Source organism: Chiroxiphia lanceolata, chromosome 9, assembly GCF_009829145.1.
Source record: "Chiroxiphia lanceolata isolate bChiLan1 chromosome 9, bChiLan1.pri, whole genome shotgun sequence".
NCBI lineage: Eukaryota > Metazoa > Chordata > Aves > Passeriformes > Pipridae > Chiroxiphia > Chiroxiphia lanceolata.
The window spans coordinates 26,714,674-26,735,283 of NC_045645.1; the positions used below are offsets into that span (position 1 = coordinate 26,714,674).

General features: G+C 52.0%; 1 protein-coding gene across 8 annotated transcripts in view; it reads right to left on the reverse strand.

Annotated features, from left to right (window-relative positions):
* Positions 1–20,610, reverse strand: part of CACNA1E (calcium voltage-gated channel subunit alpha1 E) — a 111,556-nt gene that overhangs the window by 37,484 nt on the left and 53,462 nt on the right. For 5 of the 8 annotated variants that reach the window (XM_032696114.1, XM_032696117.1, XM_032696116.1 and 2 more), the window contains exons 9-20: positions 10,012–10,127; positions 9,002–9,055; positions 8,623–8,751; positions 8,146–8,355; positions 6,765–6,877; positions 6,409–6,521; positions 6,144–6,275; positions 5,734–5,806; positions 5,232–5,349; positions 4,838–4,905; positions 3,543–3,640; positions 393–449 (exon numbers count right to left, since the gene is read on the reverse strand). In XM_032696114.1, the coding sequence (XP_032552005.1) occupies positions 393–449; positions 3,543–3,640; positions 4,838–4,905; positions 5,232–5,349; positions 5,734–5,806; positions 6,144–6,275; positions 6,409–6,521; positions 6,765–6,877; positions 8,146–8,355; positions 8,623–8,751; positions 9,002–9,055; positions 10,012–10,127 (1,281 nt within the window). The remainder of the gene's footprint in view (positions 1–392; positions 450–3,542; positions 3,641–4,837; positions 4,906–5,231; positions 5,350–5,733; positions 5,807–6,143; positions 6,276–6,408; positions 6,522–6,764; positions 6,878–8,145; positions 8,356–8,622; positions 8,752–9,001; positions 9,056–10,011; positions 10,128–20,610) is intronic. The other 3 variants (XM_032696120.1, XM_032696121.1, XM_032696115.1) reach the window with 1 other exon arrangement.

Genomic DNA, 20,610 nt, shown 5'->3' on the forward strand with positions numbered 1-20,610 from the left:
TGGAGGACTAGGCTACGCCACGAAAACCTTAGCAGTGTCGTAAGTTCGCCGGCAAACACCCTGGAGCAGACAGACGTGCCCTTCCCGACACACCTAAGGCACAGGGAAACACCCACGAGCACATACACCGCTCACACACCGCGCACGGCACATCCACGGGCGGCGACACGCACGTACGGCACAGCACCACACACGGGGGGTCCGGCACACACCCAACCACACGCACGCACGAACGGGGGGCACGGGAGCACACGGATACAGGCACACACAGGCGGCCACCCCCTCCCCGCCCTGCCGAGGGGGCCGGAGGGGAGCGGGGTGTGCCCCGGCCCCGCGGACGCACAGACAGCACAGGAGCCACAGACGGACACGCGCCCCCGCGGCCCACATACAGGTGGCTGCTGCGTGGCTCCCACATCGACATGTGGTGTCTCCTCCGCCTGTCTCTTCTGGGGAGGAAAAATAAACGGGTTCAATCCCCCTCTTCGCCCCTCCTTCCACTCCTGTGGGCAGCGCGGAGAGGCGTCCCCCCACCCCGGGCAGCCAGCATCTCTTTGCCGAGCGGCTGCTGGGCAGCGAGTCCCTGCGTGTGCACAGTGAAGCCCCACTTGCACAACGGCAGTGGGCTGCCCACAATCCCACTGACACGCTGTGATCCATTCCGTGGGGGCCACGGAGCCCCCCCCACACCACGCAAGGGGAGAGCAGTCCTTCAGAAGCCCCCACACGTCCTTGGATATTTAACAGTTGTTTCAAACTGCTCCAAATTCACTTTTCCCAAGAAAAACGTGGCAATTGGAAAGAGGAAGGAGTGCATCAGGCCAGCCCCAAGCTACTCAGAGCTGTCACCACGCTGCCCTAGGACTACAGAGGGGAACATGAAGCTCCCCAGCAAATGCAAGGCACAAGCCCAGGGTGAGATGCCACAGAGTTCCTGTCACTTGAGCAGCCCCCACACAGAGAAGATTAACAGGGCTGGCAGTGTCCTTCACCCCCACCAGCAGTTGGGGAGATTCCAGGCTTTAACCTTCATATCAACACAGAAAAGATTCAGATAAGCACAGCTCCAAGCAAACCGCCCCAAGTAGATGCAATCACAGAATCCCTTAAGTTGGAATGGATCTACAAGGATCGTTGAGTCCAATCCCTGGCACTGCACAAGACAACCCCAAGAATCACACCACGTGCCTGAAATCATTGTCCAAATGCTTCTTGAGCGCTGGCAGGCTCAAGACCACCCCCTAAGAGTTTGAAGACGCTCCCCGTTGTCCTACCACTTGTCAAAAAAACACCTTGTCAAAAGTCCCTCTCCAGCTCTCTTACAGCCCCTTTAGGTACTGGAAGGTGCTTTAAGGTCTCCCTGGAGCTTCCTCTTCTCCAGGCTGAACAACCTCAACTCTCTCAGCCTGTCCCCTCAGGGGAGATGCTCCGGTCACGCTGGTCCTTGATCCCACGCTCAAGGGCAAGGGATCGAGTTGCAGGCACCCATCACCGTCCCCACAGCAAGTGCCCGAGCCTCCGAACGCATCCACGCACCACGCTGGGCACCAGCACATGACAGCACCCGCACGCGTCCATCTGGCCACCCACTCGCCAAACGGCCCCGCGCCATCTGCACCGCGGCGCCCGCGTACGAACACAACACCCCGGCCGGCACCGCGGCCGCCCGCGCCAGCCTGGACATGTGGGAGCGCTCGTCCCCTGGGAGCGCTCGTCCCCTGGGAGCGCTCGTCCCCGCGCGCCGCCGGACCCCTCTGCAGGCAGGAATGCTGTACCGACCTGCCCGCGCTGGGTACCCACCGAGGAGTGAAGCCATCCGTGCCTGTGCACACTCAAAGGCAGAGGCCAGCTCTGCTCTGGCTTGTCCCTTGCTGTGCCGTCCCCACTGTCCCTCCCTGGCTGCTGGCATCAGTGTAGCACCATCAAAAGCACATCAGAGCCGATGCTCGCAACACACCCCACCACGGCATCACACTACCTGCCTCAACCCTATCCATCCTCATGAGTGGGAGGAGCTGGAAAAAAAGACCTGTGAATGTCAATACCTCTCATTTCAATGCCATGAGAACAATAAAGGAAAGGTTAGAGACTGTTTTCCCAACCAGCTCTACCTCACAATGACTAGAAAGCTTTATCAGGGGTGTGCAGTGTGGGCAAATCCTTTACTGCCCTAATATATTCCATCTCCCCCTCTTCCTCCCTTCTATCTGTCCATTCTTCATTCTTTCCTGCAGCCTAAATCCCTCTGTTTCCTCACTTTATCCAACACATTCCCACTGGTAGCCAGAAACAGTCATGACATACAGACTCCACCATCTTTCCCATAATCCCCCCAGGTACTTGGCCAGACACAGATTTATTATGAACATCCCATCACCCCCAAAACAAGGTGAAATCTGTGGCTGCTGGGAGGGCAGGCAGGGCTCACAAGTACCCCTGGTTCCTGCTCCCCCTAAAACCATGAGTGGGGAGACCATCAGATCCCACCACTGCCAAACCAGGGAGGAGGCTGTTGCCGATGCTGCCTCTGACCCCCCCAGATCAGCACTGAAAACAGCAGTTTCTCTCAGCAAATCTGCAAGAGATTCTGCTGTGTACGAGCTTGGCTGGGTTTCAAAGCATAACGAAACCTTAAAATTCCCTGGGAAGGGATTCTATTAAAAAAAAAAAAAAAGGGGGGGAGAAAAAAAATAATCCCTTCAGCTGTACTGAAATGTACTGTTTTGGGAAACAAATCAAAACGCCTCGTTCCAATGTTGACTTTGAAAGTTTTATGTGATTTAGACCATATGACACTGCAAAATAAAGAGAAAAAAGGCATCTAGAAAGGAAAAAACAGAATTTTCTCCTGCTGAAACACAGAGACAAGGCTCCTTAACACCATGCTGCGGGTTTATGTAGTTTGAGGCTTTTTCTCCTTGCTCAAATCAAATTTCTGTACAATCAAACGTCGTTTCACAAACCTGTTCCATCTCTCCTAACTGCATTCACTCCCAAGGAAGGAGCCTGGGGGAGATTTGTGACACTGCTGCTCCTTTCTCCCCCAGCCCTGGCTGCTCTCTTGCAGCTCTGCCACAAAGAAATGCTCCCCAGGAACAAATATCACCTCTCCTCAAGAACAGCTTGAGATACCTTCCTTCTCCCCAGCCTCCTTGCCCACCCCTAGCATCAGCCCTGAGTGTTTGAGCTCATATTTGGGGCAGAAAACCTTTTTTAGCGTATTTCTGCCATGCCCAAGCACTGAGTCTGCTGCTTGGGGTAGGGTCTGGCAACTCAAGGTCCTCCAGGGTGTCCTGGTCCCTGTGCTGCCACCTCTCCAAAGGCACTGCTGCTCATGGGGAGCACAGTCCTAGATCTCAATCCATCCATCCATCCATCCATCCTCAGGAAGACACCCAGAGAGGGTCACCCCTCTTTTTTTTGTGGAAGCCCCCACAACCAGCCATACCAGGCTCTGCTGCAGCTCTGTGCCCTTCTAAGAAGCCTGGCTGGGCTCAGGGGTTCACTGGGGTAGCAGTGGTGGTGGGGAGGGGGTCACTCACTCGATAGCTGGCATGTTTGGGGCAGACATGGGGCTGACTTCTTTGGCTTTCTGAAGGGCGTGCTTCTGGTTAAAGGCCTCCTCTTCCTCCTGCTCATCCTGCAGAGAAAAGAGGGGCATTGCTTAGTGGGATGATGGGATTTCAAGGGAAGGTGCAGCCATGCAAAGGATCTGCAGGGCCACCCTACATGCCAAAGCATGAGGGACAAAGGGGGGGCCTGTATTTCCAGAAACAGACTTTATTTTCACTGTGCTGTGGGGATGCAACTTCCCCACTACACCAGATCTTACTGAAGGCGTGAGTTCTACTTAAATAAGTGAACCCAGCCCACTCCAGGCAAGAGCTAGAACAGCCCCAGACAGCGCAGACAAGCTCAGCCCTCCCTTCTTCACAGCCACAGGGGCTACACAGGCATCCCCCTAACAGAGTGGGAGGTAAGGCATCCATGAATGACCCCGGCAGAGACCGGATTGATTTAATGAGTACGGTTGTGTCTCCGGAGCAAAAAATGTCATTAGGAGTCATTAGCGAGCATTCAGCCTTTTCAGAAACTCCGCACTCTCCTAATTGATGCTGCTGGCACTCCGTGGGGCTCTCCCATCCCTCTCACCCCAGAGGCAGCCAGCAGCCCCTGGAAGTGCCATCTGCACCCACTGTGGGAGGACAGGGACCCCCCCCCAGCACCCCTTAGGCAAACCAGCACCATGCTCCATTTCGGGTCAGATTTATACCAGTGCAGAAGCCTCGCAGTGAGCCCCAAGGACATGAATAACAGCCATGGGCTCTACAAAAATCTGGTCCCCATGGGATCACTGGTCTGCTCCAAAGAGCGGCAATGACCCTTGCAGCTCTCTCCTATCCACAGTTATCCAGATGGTGCTCCAACAATTTAGCATTCCCCAAATATTTCCCAGCATGGTCTTAAAAACAGGTAAGCCCAATAACCTTCTTAAGCACCAGTCTAAATTGCATCCTAAATCACATTCGCTGCCCTGCGGGCAGATGGGGATTAAATACTGACACCACTGGAAAGTGCTTCCCACTCCACATCTCCAGAGTGCTCCAGAAAATAACAGTCCCCACACCAGATCCCATCCAACAGACGAGGGTTATCTCGATCTGACTGGAAGCAAACAGAACTGGGGAGCTTAAATGGAGAAACAGTTAAAGCCACACTTGAAGTGTGGGTGTTCCTGAAGAGATCAGCAGGTTTAAGCACTTTCCCAAATCAAAGTCTAAATGGCTTTGCCCCCACTCCCTTCACAAAAGAAGGAAAAGGAGCAGCAGGAAGGTACCTTGGTGAGTTCCTGGGCGTTGGCCAGGTTGTCCACGGCAATGGCCAAGAAGACGTTCAGCAGAGTATCTGTGAGCAGCTAAGGATGCACAAGCCGTGTGTTAAGGACATGCCTGTCTGCAGCTACCAAGGGAGGGTGGCCCTGATGGCTCCTCGTCAGTGCAGTGAGGAGCAGCCAAAGGCATAAACTCCTCACTCATCCCATTTAAACATCCCTCAGTGCACCTCCAGACAGCTGCTCCTCTGCACTTGGGATACCCAGCACTGCCACGTGTGTGGTGTGTCTTTCCCAGCTGGGAGAGAAGGAAGGAGCAGAGGGTGGGGAGGGGAATGCCCCCAGAGAGGGTGATAAGATGGGGCTGTCACCACTCAAAGCACAGCAGCCATGTGGATACAGTTTCCAAACAAGGTGAGGACGATGAAATAGATGGAGGACCACATCCCTGAGCGAACGCCTCCCTGGGAGCGGATGCCATTGTACATCACCTCGTTCCAGTCCTCACCAGTCAGGATCTGCAGGAAAGCAACACAGCATCTCTGTCACCTGCACCTTCTTGTCACCTGGATCTCTCCCACCAATACACAGGAGCCAAGTACAGAGACCCTGGGCAGTGGATAACCCAGCTCCTGAGCATCAGCACCTGAGGGAGATCACACTGGACATTGCTGAGGATTCACATCTCCTCAGAAGAGTTCTGAAACTCTTCATCTTCTGTAACAGAGGTGGAAGAGTTTCCACCTCTTGCCATCCACTTTGTTACACAGGAGAGGGAGGAAGCGAGTTATATCCTAACAGCTGATAGAGGGGAGCCTGTTTGGTTTAAAGAGCCCCTTCCAGCCATGGGGGAGTGAGGCCCAAGTCCCTTTAGTTGTGTTCCCTTGCAGTCCAGCTCCTACCTGAAACACTGTCATGATGGCTGCAGGGAAAGTGTCAAAGTTGGCTGATGGAGTCCCATCCATGAAGTTAAACCTGGAAAGGGGAACCGGAACATAAACGGGATGAAATACCAAGGTCAACAAACCCCTGACTGCTATGCTGTCAGCTCTCTAATGCTTAGGAGGACCTTTCCCCAGTCCAGAAAAGGTCTCCTGAATATTTGGTGCGAGAAACCAAAAAGTCTCCTGCCTAGAAGGACCCTCACAGCCCAAAGGTACCCCCCAAGCAGGGACTTTTGTGTGGGAGAAGTACCACTGTTAGGAGCAGACTGAGTGGGAGGGCTTACAGTCTTCCTGGGCACCTAAAGAGGGTGTCATCACTTGGTTTTAACACCAAGAAATTCCTATTCCTCAGACTTGAAACAACCTACCTGCCTCCAAACAGCTGCATTCCCAGCAGGGCAAAGACCACAATGAAGAGGAAGAGGAGGAAGAGAAGACTGATAATAGACTTCATGGAGCTCATCAGCGAGACCACCAAATTTCTCAGGGATGCCCAGTACCTAGAAAAGAGAGACACTGCTGGAGCACTCACAGTGATGCTGACCTCACCAGCAGGAGAGCAGGAGTGACTGGATCTGGGCTGCAGCCCCAGTCTGAGATGGAGACTGACAGGCTCTGATGGTTGGTACGCACTTGGTTATTTTAAATATCCGTAGGAGACGAAGGGCTCGCAGGACACTGATCCCAAAAGAGGTTCCTGGTCTGAATATAGCCCAAACCACTTCAAAGATGCTTCCCACTGTGACCTGAGAAACAGACACAGTCACAAGTCAAAGACAGGCTCAGGACAGGCTGTTGCAGGAAAACATAATGTGCCTAAAGATGAGGCACCCACCACCCTGCCAAAGACCTGGTGTCTCAGGATGGCACAGGGAGGCTGCCCCAGCAGAAAGAGTTCCCCTGCCCACTATGAGGGCCATCCCATTCTCCTCCTTGGTGCCTTATTTTGCATCTTCCCCCACACCCATAGCACCTCCAGGCCTGCTTACCCCACAGTCAAAGCAGTTGAAGGAAGAATGGAAATAAAGGCGTGGCCCCATCCCGTACATCTTTAAGGACATCTCCAGCAGGAAGAGCCCAAGAAACAGGAACTCTGCATAGTCTAAAAGAGAAAACCCAAACATGCTACCCTGGGGACAGTGCATGCACCCACCTGTCACCATACAGCACACCACAGAAATGGGACAAGTCAAGGACTACACTGTATCCTCAGGCTCTCAGAGTCTGGGGATGAGGGAAGCTTGTCCGTGAGGAGCTAAATTGTATGTAACAGAGCATCAACCCCATGGCTTAATTCTTCAGGGTAAATACACCTGTGTCCCAGGGGTTTGGGAGGACCAGGGATGGCCAGCAAAGAGCAGAGCAGCTCTTCAGCATGATTTGACAGTGGTTGAGGCGTATGCAAAGGCATCAACCACATGACACTATAGGGGAGTATTAGCAACCTGGATTTAAATCATTGCACGGCTGGAACTTGGCCAGAGAAACCAAGCCGAACAGCCAAGAGCCAGTGAAAAGCTTCTCCAGCTATTTCCTGAACGTTTAGCAGGCAAGAACCTGGCTCTTCCCCTTGTCCAGAAGATGCTTCTCACCACGACCAGCTGCTGTACCACACCGTGGCATGCTGGGATCCCAGCAGGCCCGAGCACACCATTGCAGATTTGGGTAGACACGGTGGTTGACAGGGACATTTTCAAGGTAAGAATAACAAGCAGCAGCTCAGGAGTAACACATGACTGCCTTGAGGCTGACCACACTGCTCTGCACTTTGCCCATGCTAGGATAGCCATGGGCATAGTGCCTTTGAGACCTGACCTTGTACCATGGCCCACGGGCTGAGGGATGCTCCTGTAACTGGAAGCTTGGAATGCCCATGCCATGCTCTGCACCAAAATTTTGACTCCATGACCAGTCCTGTCCCTGCAAACTCACACCTCTCAGCAATTGCTTTTGGGCATTCAAAGACATGTCTCCAGCAAGATTTCCATCACCACTGGTCACAATTTTAGAATAAATTCCACTGAGGCCCACAGTCTATTTCTCTCTGTTGACAAATGCATTGGACCTGAAGGACACGAGGCCGGTACAACCCCTCCACATTTGCTCACAGGGCTGAGACAGCCCTTAGTGGCCACAGGGCCAAGGGCAAAGCTAAATTCCGTGGCTGTACACACTCCTTTGTTATCAACAGTGAATGTATTTCAGGTTATTCCCCACCCAGCTCCATATCAGCATGATTCTGGTGGGGTTCATCCCCATGTGCCCTAAGGCAAGGAGCAAGGGTGTGCTGTAACCTCCAGCTACCAGAGACAAGAAAGTTTTGCCCACCCAGGCAGAGTTCTCACACCTACACAAAGCCCAGGGACTCACAGAGGAAGTGGGTGAGCCAGGCTGGCTGGTTGTGATGGACGATGGCCACACAGGCAGTGTTGAGAGCCACCAGGCTCAGGACGATCCAGTAGAAGACCTGGGATTTCACCATGTGGCGAACGGAGATGCGCAGGAGTCGCTCCTTGTGTCGTAAGTAGGAGGCACTGTCCATTCTGGCACCTTTGAGGCCAGACTGACTCAAGGGGTTACCTAAAGGAAAAGAGAGGAGACAAGGAGTTGGGTGCTCCAGTCAAGGTGAGAGAAGGACTTGGATGCTGCAGCCTTCCCTGCAGGTGGCTCACGGACATTGCTCTTAAGGGACACAACTTATCCAAATGGTTATTAAGTGGCACAGGCGACAGCAGCCAAACTAGCGGAGACGGCTGATCTGTGACAGCCTCCACATGATGGGTGTGACACTGGCAACTCAATAAGCTGTCAGAGGTTTTGGGGAAGCAAGCTGCAAACTGCACTGACCCAAGGTTGGATGAAGAGGTCTTCTCTGTGCCAGCCTCCGCTCGCCCACGGAGGAGATATCGACACAGTGCTCGTCACTCGAGCCCATGGCGTCTGTCCGGTTCCTTTTGATGGTGGCTCGCCTGAGCACTGGGAAGGGAAGAGGAATGGGTGTTGGACAGTGGCAAAATTCTGCCAACAGCCAGCTCATTAACCAGGACCTGGTGACCAGTGCTTTGGTCTGGCAAGAGGGGTTAAGCTCAGGGGTTAAGCTGTCAATCCACCTCCCCACACCCCCCTCATGGGCTGCAGATTCCACTGAGGCACCCCCAGACCTCCTGTTTCAACTAGGCAGGCAGAAGGAAGAGCAGGCAGATTTTAAGGGCATTGCTTGTCTTACCGTCTAAGGCTGAGGTCCCAGAATTTTTGTTCTCTTCAGCCAGCATGACTTCCTCTAAGCAAAACACACAGTTCAGCATCAGGAGATGAGACACCATCAGACATCACTGCCTTGTACCTAATCACCTTTCCCAGCCCAGAGGCTGGCTCTAGGTTGCAAAATCTTATCAATTATCGGTTAGGAGGGTAGCAAGTGGCAGCTACCACACACTGGGCCAAGAAAGAAAAATTACTTGTAATCGGCCCTTCTCCCCCCACTGTCATTAACCTCACCATGAAGCTGAACATTGTAGTCAGGTCAGGGGCTCTACAACCCAACCCAGGGCCAAAACGAAGACCTGGGGCTCAGGGCTCATTTTGAGATACCCATATTTTACAAGTCTGAATGCTATATGAAAGTGTAAATCTCCCCTTCACAGAGCTCAACGTACTGACCTGATTCCTATGAGGAGCAAGCAAGGACATGGGCTGTAGCAACACCCACAGGCTGTCACACTTGGCTGGGTGTCAACAGGAAGCCTGGAACCTCCACCACCCCAAGCCCTTGCTCAGGTCCACGAGCCCCAAGGCAGGAACCAGTAAGTGCATCCCCTCCAGACAGCTCCAGGAGGAGATTTAACTGGAAAACCAGTCTCACCATTCACTGCTCTACATTCCCACTGCCCACCACTGCATGGGGACTCCAGCAAACGTCAAGAAAAAAGAAACCACTGCAGAGCAAAGCTGACAGCCGTGTTGTTCACAGCCTCCCCTGGAGATGTAGCACGCCTCGTGTTCAGAACATGACAGTTTCATGCCACAGAACAAGAGGTTTCATCAGTGGTTGCTGATGTCCTTGTTTGCAGCCTGGCCAGGCTGTCACACCGAGCTCACCCAACATCACCACGGGAGCACCTGAGCCACTTCAGGGTTGCACTGGATGTCACTCAGGGATTTCTTTACAGCCCCACCACCCCACAGGACCAGCAGTCTGTGGTGCCCCCCAGAGCCCCCCGGCCCACCAGCCTTTACCCGCTTTGTCTATCCATGCCCGGTATCCGTTGAGCTCCCGCTCAATCTGCTGCTGGCGCCGCAGCTTCATGAAGGCCCGGCGGTTCTCCACTCGCTCACGCTCTTTGGCAAACTCCCTGGGGAAGGGCAGAAGGGAGTGGTGAGAGCAGGTCCGAGGGGCAGCAGGATGTGCAGGGGGCTGGAGAACCACGGGGATGGCAGGGACCAAGGGTTTGCCAAGGTGACTGCTGGGGAGATGCACAGCCATCCCCGGCCAAAGCACGGGTGAATGATCAGGGAGGAGAAAAGGAGGCGTGGATGGACATGAGCAAACCCCCTGCTTGACTGCTGAGTCCTGCATGCCTCAGCTGGGAGCTGCCACCATTCAGGGAGGATGCTCCCAGTGCCACCCAACTCCAGAACAGGCTCGGCTTCTGTGTGTCCCTTCAGGGAATAAAAACCAGGCAGTGCAAAGAGACAGTGAGGGGATGCAGCAGGGCAGGTCATGTCCCCTGCCTTTACCTCCTCCTCTGAATTCCTTTTCTTTCCATTTTCTCATTGGATTATTTTCCCAGGACTTGAGACATCCCTGTTGTCCTCCTCTGGACTTCAGTGTCTCACAAGAACTGTCCAGGTGTGATGACCAGCCCAGAAGAGGACAACAGCTTGGGGCATCTCTACAGTGGGCAGGAGGTCAGGCAGGAGGTCAGGAGCTCCGTGCAGACCAGGGCATATCAAACACTGAGCAACACTGGCCAGAACTGATGCTGTGCCTGCTGCAGCCTCCAACATACGTGGTGCACAAAGGCAGTAGCAACCACGTGCTCACATGCACCCCTAAGCACACAGATAAACACACTCTTCAGTACACAAGACAGGATTTCACCTATAGCTCAGCCCAAAGCTGTGTGATAAGACACCCCCATTTGCAAAGTACATCAAACACAAACAGAAAAATGGAAATACTTGGCAGGGAACACAGGAGTGGCAATGAAGGCAATCTCCACCCACACCAGGGGCTGTATGTAAGATAACACAGTCAGACCTGCTTCTAGGAGGTCCCACAGCCCATGTTTGCACACACCATATACCTGGGGTACCTTGACCCGAAAGTTACACCTCCACTGATGATCACATTTGCACACAGGGAGCATCCCTAATACCAGATATCCCCCCAGCACACCCTTCCTTCCTTGCCACATCATCGGGGGGTCACAATCTGCTGGCTGCAGCTCCCTGTTCCATCCCCAAGTCCCAGCATCCACAGAACTCCAGCCCATGCCCTCATTCCCCCCTCCTGGTCCCAGGGTGCCCTGAGGGAAGCATGATTACAAAGAACAAATGGCACTGTTCTCTCTGGAAGACGAACATCTCTCTCCTCAGAGACTAGCAGCAATCTCAAGCCTCGAAAAATAAAATATGTTCAAAAGAATTGAAAGGACTGGTCTGTCTGCTGCAGTGAGAGTTCAAGTGCATTACCCCAGCTGAGCTATTACACCCCTGACGCCGTGTGGGCTCTCACATGTGTGTGTGTGTGCATGTGTTTGTGTGGAAAGCCCTGAATGTTCCCTGCAATCTCTTGTTTAAGGTCCCCAGACAATTCAAGCGTTTTTAATTCCACCCCAGGAAGGTGAAGTTTCCTGCCGCTCTGGCATTAAGCACCAAATGGCTCTCCCCCTCCAGCACTGGCTTTCAGACTGAAATGAAACTTTCTTCCCAGGGCAGGGAAGGGGGAGAGAATAAAAGGCAAGGAAGAGAAAAGCAGCCTAAGTGAAGGCAAGGAGGGTGGGAGGAGATGGGGGAGAAGGAAGGACCTCTCACAGCCAACAGCTGAAATGCACTTTCAGTTTTGGGTATGCCATGCCAAAAACCCTCCTTGCCCTATCTGGACGAAAGGCAGGAGCATTTGGCTGTGCTATCATTCCTCACCAGCCTTTGTTTGCAAATTTGGGATGTCAAAAAATGAGAAGATGCCATTTACAGTCTGAGTTACTGGGGAAGTTGCCTGTCGTCCTCTGGTCCTCCCAGGGCCTGAACCTCTGTCCCACAGGCCATAACCCCATGTCAGCCAGCACCTTGGCAGCACTTTTCCCAGCCAGACCCTGTCCATATAGAATCCTAGAATGATTTGGACTGGAAGGGACCTTAAAGACCATCTCAATCCTTGCCATGGGCAGGGAAACCTTCCACTAGACCAGGGTGCTTCAGGCCCCACCCAACCAGGTCTTGAACACTTCCAGGGTTGGGGCAGCCACAGCTTCTCTGAGCAACCTGTGCCAGTGACTCACCACTCTCACAGGAAGAATTTCTTCCTAATATCTGACCTAACCCTGCCCTCTATCAGTTTGAAGGCATTCCCCCATGTCCTGTCACTCCAGACCCTAGTCAAAAATCCCTTCTCCAAATCTCTTGTGGCCCCTTTAGACACTGGAGGAGGCTCTAAGGGCTCCCCAGAGCCTTTTCCACTCCAGGCTGAACAACCTCAGCTCTCTCAGCTTGCCTGCAACTGGGAGCACTTGGTAAGCTTCCCCTGCTTTACACCAGCTGGGAATCAGGCCACTCTGCCACCTCCTGCTTTGCCATCCCTGTCTTCCAGCTCCTCCTCTGCTGAGGTTGGTGCCTCCTCTTGCTGCACGGTGAGAGAAGCCATCCAAGAAGGACCAGCTGAGCCTCAAGTCACCTTTTGCTGAAGAAGGGAATGGGAGCAACTTTTCCAGAGCCCACCTCATCACGCATTTTCCCCCTACCCAACCATTTGCCCACAGAGCACTACTTTGCAGGAAGCTGGTGCCACATGCATTCAGGGACAAGGTCCGTGCAGCTGCGGCAGCATCTCGGAGGGAGCCGCTTCCCACACACTTGATCCCTAATGGATCTTAATTGCTTTTGTCCATTAGAAGCGGGAAGGGGTGGCAGAAAGGGGAGGGGAAAAAAAAAAAAAGTTAATCTCAACTTAATGAATTATTACATTTCAGAGAGACACGTTACCGAGCAGGGCAGCAGCGGGGGCTGGTGACATCTGAGAGTGGGTAGGCGATGCTGACGGATCAAGGATTGCTCAGAGCCAATTTGCAGCAGCGGGTAGAGATAATACTGTGTGTGAGTGAGAACAGGGCCAGCAATGGTGACTGACAGCCGCTTGGGAAGGCTCCAAGTCACAGGCAGGGCAGCATCCCATCACCAAGAGAGCAGGCTCCTGCCTCCCATTGAAGGGCTCTGCTCCCGGTGTGTTTGGGTTACGTTGCCAGGGATGGCCCAGTTTTGCCTTGCAAAGAGCCCAAGGCTTGCTGCCCCATGGGGTCCCTGCAAGGGGGTTCAAGGGAGCCCAGCAGATTCCACAGTCTCCACCAGCAACACCTCTGCTTGTCCACCTGGGTCTCCAGGCCCTAAATCCTGATGGCTCCAGCATGGAAACATCCACCCACGATGGCTGAGCTCCACACGTGCCAATCCTGTGTCACTGCAGCCCTTCTCTGCCCGGTCTCATGAAGCTGAAGGTGCTCAGAGAGCTTTAGAGGTGAGTGCTGAGGGTCATGGTGGGATCTGGGGAGCAGTGTGTGCCATTTGTCCTCCTGCACACAAGGGCACCATCCATCCACACACCATGCCCAGCCTGCCGGGGCGATCAGAGCACAGATGGTTTGCTCCTCCTCTGCCTGCAAATTCTCCTCTACAGCCTTGGCGTTCCCCTCATGCAGCCTGGGAGCATCTCTGTTCCTGGTAAGAGACCTTAGGGGACACCACCATGCTCAGCCACCTTCATCTCCACGTCCCCACATCCTCCCCCACACCAGGGCAGTGATGGTTTTACTGCAATGTTGTGTTCTGCTCTAACTGCAGAGCTCAGGTCGGGTTTTAATGGGAGAACCATGCATGTGGAAGCATTCAGCTTGAAAATGGGTCCCCTTTTTTGAAAAAAACCAAAAAAAAACCAAAAAAACCCCCCAAACAAACACTAAAACACAAGAAAACAGAAAAACTCCCAACCAACCAACCACAAAAAAACCAACAACCAAAAACCAGTTAAGAAAAAAGAATATCACAGATACTGCAATCCACTTTTCTACTTTTTGGACCATCTTTGAGTCCAGAGCAGGTATACAGTGCTGGTCACCTCAATATTGTGGGTTCCATGCTTCGAAACAACAAGCCAACTATCTTCAAACCCATCAATTCACCACCGTTTGCAACCATTAAAGTTTCTTCCAGCAAACCAGTTACCAAACAGGTCTTAAAACCACATAAGGCAGCAGAACGGATGGGATGGGAAGCAAAAAAATACTGGATTACACACTGAGGTGAGACAGCAGTACTATGCTGCTATGAAAAAAACCCAAATATAATGGCAGGCATACCAAGGAAGACCATCTGTAAGACATCAGGTAATACTGCTGCTCTCCTCAGGTCTCAGCTCATGGCTCCACTTAAGATTTGAGCACCACAGTCTGAGGGAAAACTGCCTTCGAGACTCCAGGAGGGTGTCAGAGAAGGTTATGGGACAGAACTGACAACAGACGGTGTGGGAAACACAGCTGAGACAGTTGCAAACCAGGGGGATCAGATGGTATTTACCCAAGAGGTGTAAAGGAACTGAAGTAAGAGTGTTGAACTGACTGCGCAGTCTGTAACCTGGAGCTTCATCTCAAACAGACGGTGACAAGCAGCACAGCAAAACTGGCACTGCAGACCAGGATTATTGCACTGAACCGACAGCAAGGGCAGGAGCAGGGTGCCCAAAAGGTGCAAAAACCTCTGCAGAGGGAAGATGTGCTTCACAGGCCTGCTCTGTAGGAGGAAACAAGTTTTTTGGCTACGGGAAATTGCTTGATTTAAGTTCACTTGAACTGCCAGAAGTCGGAGAAGATTCAAGGCCAGGTTGGATGGGGCTCTGAGCAACCTAGTCTAGTGGAAGGTGTCTCTGTCCATGGCAGGGGGGTTGGAATGAGAAGATCTTTAAGGTCCCTTCCAACCCAGGCCGGTCTGTTACTCTCTGAATCAACAAGGACAACTGTAAGATCTTGCACACAGGACAACATAATCCAGGAGGGCAGCACAGCCTGGGATCTACCCAGCTGGGAAGCAGCTCTGTGGAAAGGGGCCCGTGGGTCCTAGTGACAAGCTCAACGCAAACAAAGAGTGTGCTGCTGCAGCAAAGGAAGCCAGCAGGATGCTGGGCTGCATCAATGAGGGCATAACCAGCAGATAAGAGGGTCACTCCAGTTGTAGACTCTCAATTTCAACATTTTTCCAAGGGTAATAACACTGAGGTTTGTATTGCTGTCCTCCTTGCCCAGAGAACTCTGTGTGCAATGATGCAGCAAATGCAGCAATAGGACAGTCAGCCCACGCTGCAAGGAAGCTGCAGAAGGGTGGTGGAGGGTCTGGAAGCCCCACCAGCCAGAAGCAGAGTTGGAAGCTCTAGATTGTATTTCACTCTTATCAGGCAGGGCTGGCATGAGCAGCACAGCTTCACTGCTTCAAGAGCCCCGGGCTTTGTTCGCAATCACTCCCACTGGCTCATGCAGTGCTGGAAAAATGTCACTCCTCCCCTTCCCTCCTATGCTCCAGTTTTTATCCTCTTTAAGCAGAGAACAGTTTTACAGTCACCCTTTGCAAGCAACAGTGATCCGCAGATGAAAGGTGCATGGCCGGTATTGCAGGTGAGTTACAGCACAGGGAAAAAAAAATAACCAGTTTCCAACATTTCACCATGTTAACTTCCCAGGAGCTTCCAAGCACTCTAATTGAAGCCTTCAACACACAGATACAATGAATTCAGAACCAGCCATCAAGTGTGAAATCTGCAACGCAACTACTAGATGTGCCAGTCCACTGCTGCAAACCGAACAGCAGCCTATGATGCACAAAGGACAGATAATTCTGTGGATGTCATTTGGGGTGTCCCATCAACTTCACCCAACTGCAGTGCCCAGCACCACCTTACAAGGGTGGAGCTGATCCTGGAGGAACTGAGCATCTCCAAAGCCATCCACCAAGTCAAAGAGCTGCAGCCATGGCCATTCTATTGCTGTCATCGACCAGGATCACAGAAATTACAATAATCTGGAACAAACAACTCCAAAAGCAATCTATAAGCACAAATATCTGCCTAGTGCTTTGTCAAAAGGATCAAAAAAACTGAGCTTTTCACCCGCAGTCTGCAGACCACGGGCAATCCACAGAGCAGGTTTACAAGGATGCATGAACAAGAGCAATTTTGAAGCAATTGAGAGACGCTGGCAAATAATTTGCCAGGAGAAATCAAAGGGGAAAGTCACCGAGTCATCTTTTTGTTGTGGATTTTTTTTTTTAAATCTCGTCCAGCTGGCTGTAAGAAGAGTCATTATTCCCCCGTAACACTGGAGGATATGGCACACCAGACACGCACATCCCTTGTCAGGCAGCTTGTTTGCATAGGGCTTGGAGGCCCTCTGCAGCAAGATGGTACAGCAGAGCATGGCAAAGAGGCTCTCATTGAATATGGATGCCCACCTGCCTGCTGAATTGAGATGAAGGTCTCAGAGGCTCCTTTGCTTCACTCATGTTCAAATACCACGTCGATGACAAAGAGCCTCCCCAGAACAAAGTGACGAGCGTCGACGTTTCTCGACAAACGTGGCCCAACCAACGTGCAGCCCACGGGGGTGCCGTGGCACCTGGCAGGAGGCATCACAGCCCACCCTCCTCGTCACACCCACACCTCCATTCAAAAGTGGCTTCAACCAGCGAGTCCCCAAACACACAAGTGCAGACATTTCACATCTCATCCCAGCCGCTCCCAGAGATCCTACAACCCAGTAAAGTGAAAAAACAACACGACGCTTCCAAGCTTTCAAGCTTCCAACTAAGTATTTCTTGGGCATAGAAGCACAGAGTTATTAAGGTTGGAAAAGCCCTCTAAGATCCTCAAATCCAGCACCACCCTGTCCACCACTAAACTGTCCCCAGGTGCCATATCCACGTGTGTTTTGAATGCTTCCAGGGACGGTGATTCCACCATTACCCGAGGGCAGCCTGTTCCAACGCCTGACCACCCTTTCAGCAAAGAAATTTGTTTGTTGACACCTTGTTCTCAACTCATGATCCCCACACAAGCCTTCCTGCGTTGTGGCAACGTGTCTCCCCACATCCCCCTCCATGAACTGCCTACCTCCAAGGTACTAATCCTCTTCCCAGTGTTTTTCACTTCAAACCATCTGATCCTGCTCAAACGCATGGGGGCCCAGATTTTTGTGGACAGCCAGTGAAAAGAAGTCCATCTCCATCGAAAATGTACACTTGTTCCCTCAACACCTTTATAATTAATTGCTATAAAACTTAATTTTATTCATCGTTCGTTATGCCTCCAAACTGGATGGGAAAAAAATTCAAATTAAGCAAAGTGAAAAGATTTCAGAGATGGTACAGAAGGCTCCTGAAGGAACTGAAGAAAACTCTCCGGAGACTGGGAATGTAGTGCTAACCCAACCTGAAAGAAAGATCTTAAGACAAAGAAATCTTGCCAAATTGATCCTTTAATTATAACATTAGTCGTTTCTTTCAAAGGCTTAGTGCAAGAGCTGGGGGTGGGGGGCAGAAAAGACTTAAAGAGAGAAAAGACTTAACATCACCAGGATGAGTGGAAGCAATTCAGAGGATTTAAATTACTCTCTTGTTTAGTACAAGGCAGATGGATTTCATTTTTATTGCCATTGTGCTCGACTTCTTCCTCTGTGATCAGCTTCCAAAGGTCTTCTCCTTGGCTGGCCTGAGGATCCAGCCTTCCCAGGTCAGGCAGCATCTACTGTGCACCCACTCAGCTGTTGTTGAAGACCACAAATACCAGCGATTATAGCAGCTTTGTTACCCTGGAAAGGGGCTGGAAGTAAGAGACTGGATAGGGGAATGGAGTCTACCAGCCCTCAACAGGAGGATGATGCTGCAATGAATGGAGGAGGGTGACTGCAAACCAGATCTGCAGAAGCTGGGGAAAGGGAGGTGGAAAAGAGTGAGAGTGTAGCCTGTCTGGTATTGGGAACTCTGCATGAGTTCTCAGTGCTATTCCTCCAAGCATGACTTTTTTTAATCTTCACTCTTTCACCCTCTTGCTCCCAGGGACAAACTAGACATAAACCATCTTCTTGCCAGGAGTGGCAGAGCAGGCAGGGGTTCCACAGCGGCTGGGAGAGGACCAGTGGTGAGCTGTGGTCACTTCTGGGGTGGCATTACTGCTGCTGGAAGCAGGGATGGGAGACAGCACAGTTCTCATCATGTCTCTACTGCTCTGGAGACACAATCTGAACACACATATCCAAATTGTTTTACACGAGGAACAGTTGAGGAGAAAAAACCAAACCAAAATTCAGCAATTTCACTAAAAAAAGGAGAGGAAATCTTTGCAAATCTCCAGCACGGGGCATGTGCAACTTCTCAGGCCACAAGACAGCATCAAGCAATACTTGATATGAGTCTCAGCATCTTCCCAAGCTCCCAAATCCACCAGCTGCCACATGGCAGAAAACAGGGCATTTCAATGGATGCTCCATCCTCGCTCGCTCCCACTGACTCTCTTTTGCCAGGATTATTTTCAGTAGCTTGTGTAGCTTTAAAAGCTGAGCAGTCACATCTCCTTGGGCTTCGTACCTGCTCTCAAAGAGGAACAGGGCCAAGTTGTTTTTTTTTTTTCTTCTTTCCTGCTTTCAGTTAGAATTAATTGATCTGTAATTGCACCCATAGAGGGGGAAAGTTAATAGACACAGTAATAAATGCCAAAGCCACAGAAGAACTGGCTCTCCGAGCCCCTGCCTGGAGCAGCTCCATCTCCTCTTAATAGCGTCGCACGCAATTCCAGTGCATGTGTGCCTGTTAGTATTTAGGGAGAGAAATCGAGGAGCCTTGGTATGATGATTTCTTTTCCTCTCCCACATACTTTGTGCTTAAGGAGCAGATGGATCCAGGCTGTTTACATCACGGAGGTCATGCCTCAGCTTAACAGTTGGGGAACTGACTGTTGGGAGGGATGCTCATCGCAACCAGAAGATTGCTAAATCTGGGCTCCAGCAAGCTTCTGCTGGTGGCAAATTAAACATACAAATGTCCTCCTGCAGCCTCTTTGCATTCAGGACCTACCCCGGCTGTTTGACTGTTGCCCCAAAGAAAATCCCTGCCAAGATGAGGTGAGGGCAGAGGCAGCTCTGCAGCAGCTCCTGAGCGTGAACTTGGAGAAGAAGGCTGGAAGTCCCGAGCAGATCTTGTTATTCACCGAAGCAGATGGAGCAGTTTGCAAGCAACACGGGTCCAGACCTCTGCAAGCAGGTTACCAGGGCTCAGCGCTCACCAGTGTGCCCCATGTTAACTGAGTGACCATGATTTCAGCCAGCTGGGAACAGTCTGTCTCCCTCCAAAGAAGTGATGTAATGCCAGGGAAGGAATTCCTTCAAGTGGAGGTGTAGCTTATTCCCAAAGTGACCATCTCCTCTCAGCTCAGCCCAGCTGCAGGGCACACCGGTGTATCCAGACCCTGCCTGTTCATCCATTCAGAGCTGGGCAATGGAAAGGTCACCCTTCCCCTCCTGCAGCAGAGCCAAGTGCTCTCTTCCAGCACAAGAGGATTGTGGTAAGTGTTAAAAACAATAAAAACTAAGCAAACAGAGCAAGGAACAAAGCTCTTCTTGCTGTGCTCAAGAACATTCATTGTTTGCCTGTAGAAGTACCTTCTCCTGCCAGCAGCAGCTTCGGATGCTTCACCCCCACTGAGGTGCTGCATCCACGGAGCTGCAGAGGATGTGGCCGTGTCACACATGGTGGCCTTGCCATCGAGTGGCAGAGCCCAGCTCGCCACCTCCGCTCACCTCACTCAGCCCTCCAGGAAGCTGAGCAGTCCTGCTTTTCCCTAGATATCTGGCACGCCACGAGAGCATCTCCATTGCCAATTAGGCCACCCACCCACTTGCATCCTTCCCCAATACAAACCCTATTAGCAATAAACAAACAGTCGAAATGCCAGCCAGTGCCTGGGAAGAGCCCTAGACAACTGCATCCAATTCAGCGGGTACGGAAACAGCTGCCTCATGCAGACCCGGTGCAGGAAAGCACCAAGATGGACCAGGGCATGGCCAGGTATCCCATGAGCCCCCCTCTGGTCCTCTGGTCAGTGTCTGGCTTGCAGGCCAGAGCAGTGCTGCCTTGCTGTGCCCCCAAGCTGCTCACCAGCACCAAAAGCCCCCAAGTGCACACAACACACCACACTGACACAATTCAACACTCTAACAAGGGGGTTTCCCAGCTACCTAGCCCTGAGCTTCCTAACTTTCCTTCTTTAGGCTATTGCAGGAAAGCTCCTGCTTGACACACCCAGTTGGACTTTGCTCAAATGCCCAAGCTGGATGTGACATAAGAAATACAAAAGCCACCCAACACTGCTTGGATATCTTCATCCCCCATAAGAATTCCCTCCCTGTAAGGCAATGTGAAGCCTTTCCTGTAGCCTGCCCCCAAAGCCCCTGGACTCAGACTCCAGAATGAGAGACTCTGAAGAAGCCCAAACTGCTGCTCCAGAAACTCCTGAAACCACCACCATCACACCTGAACTCACAAGACAGGGACAGAAATGACCAGGGCCATTCTCTACCTTGATCCCTT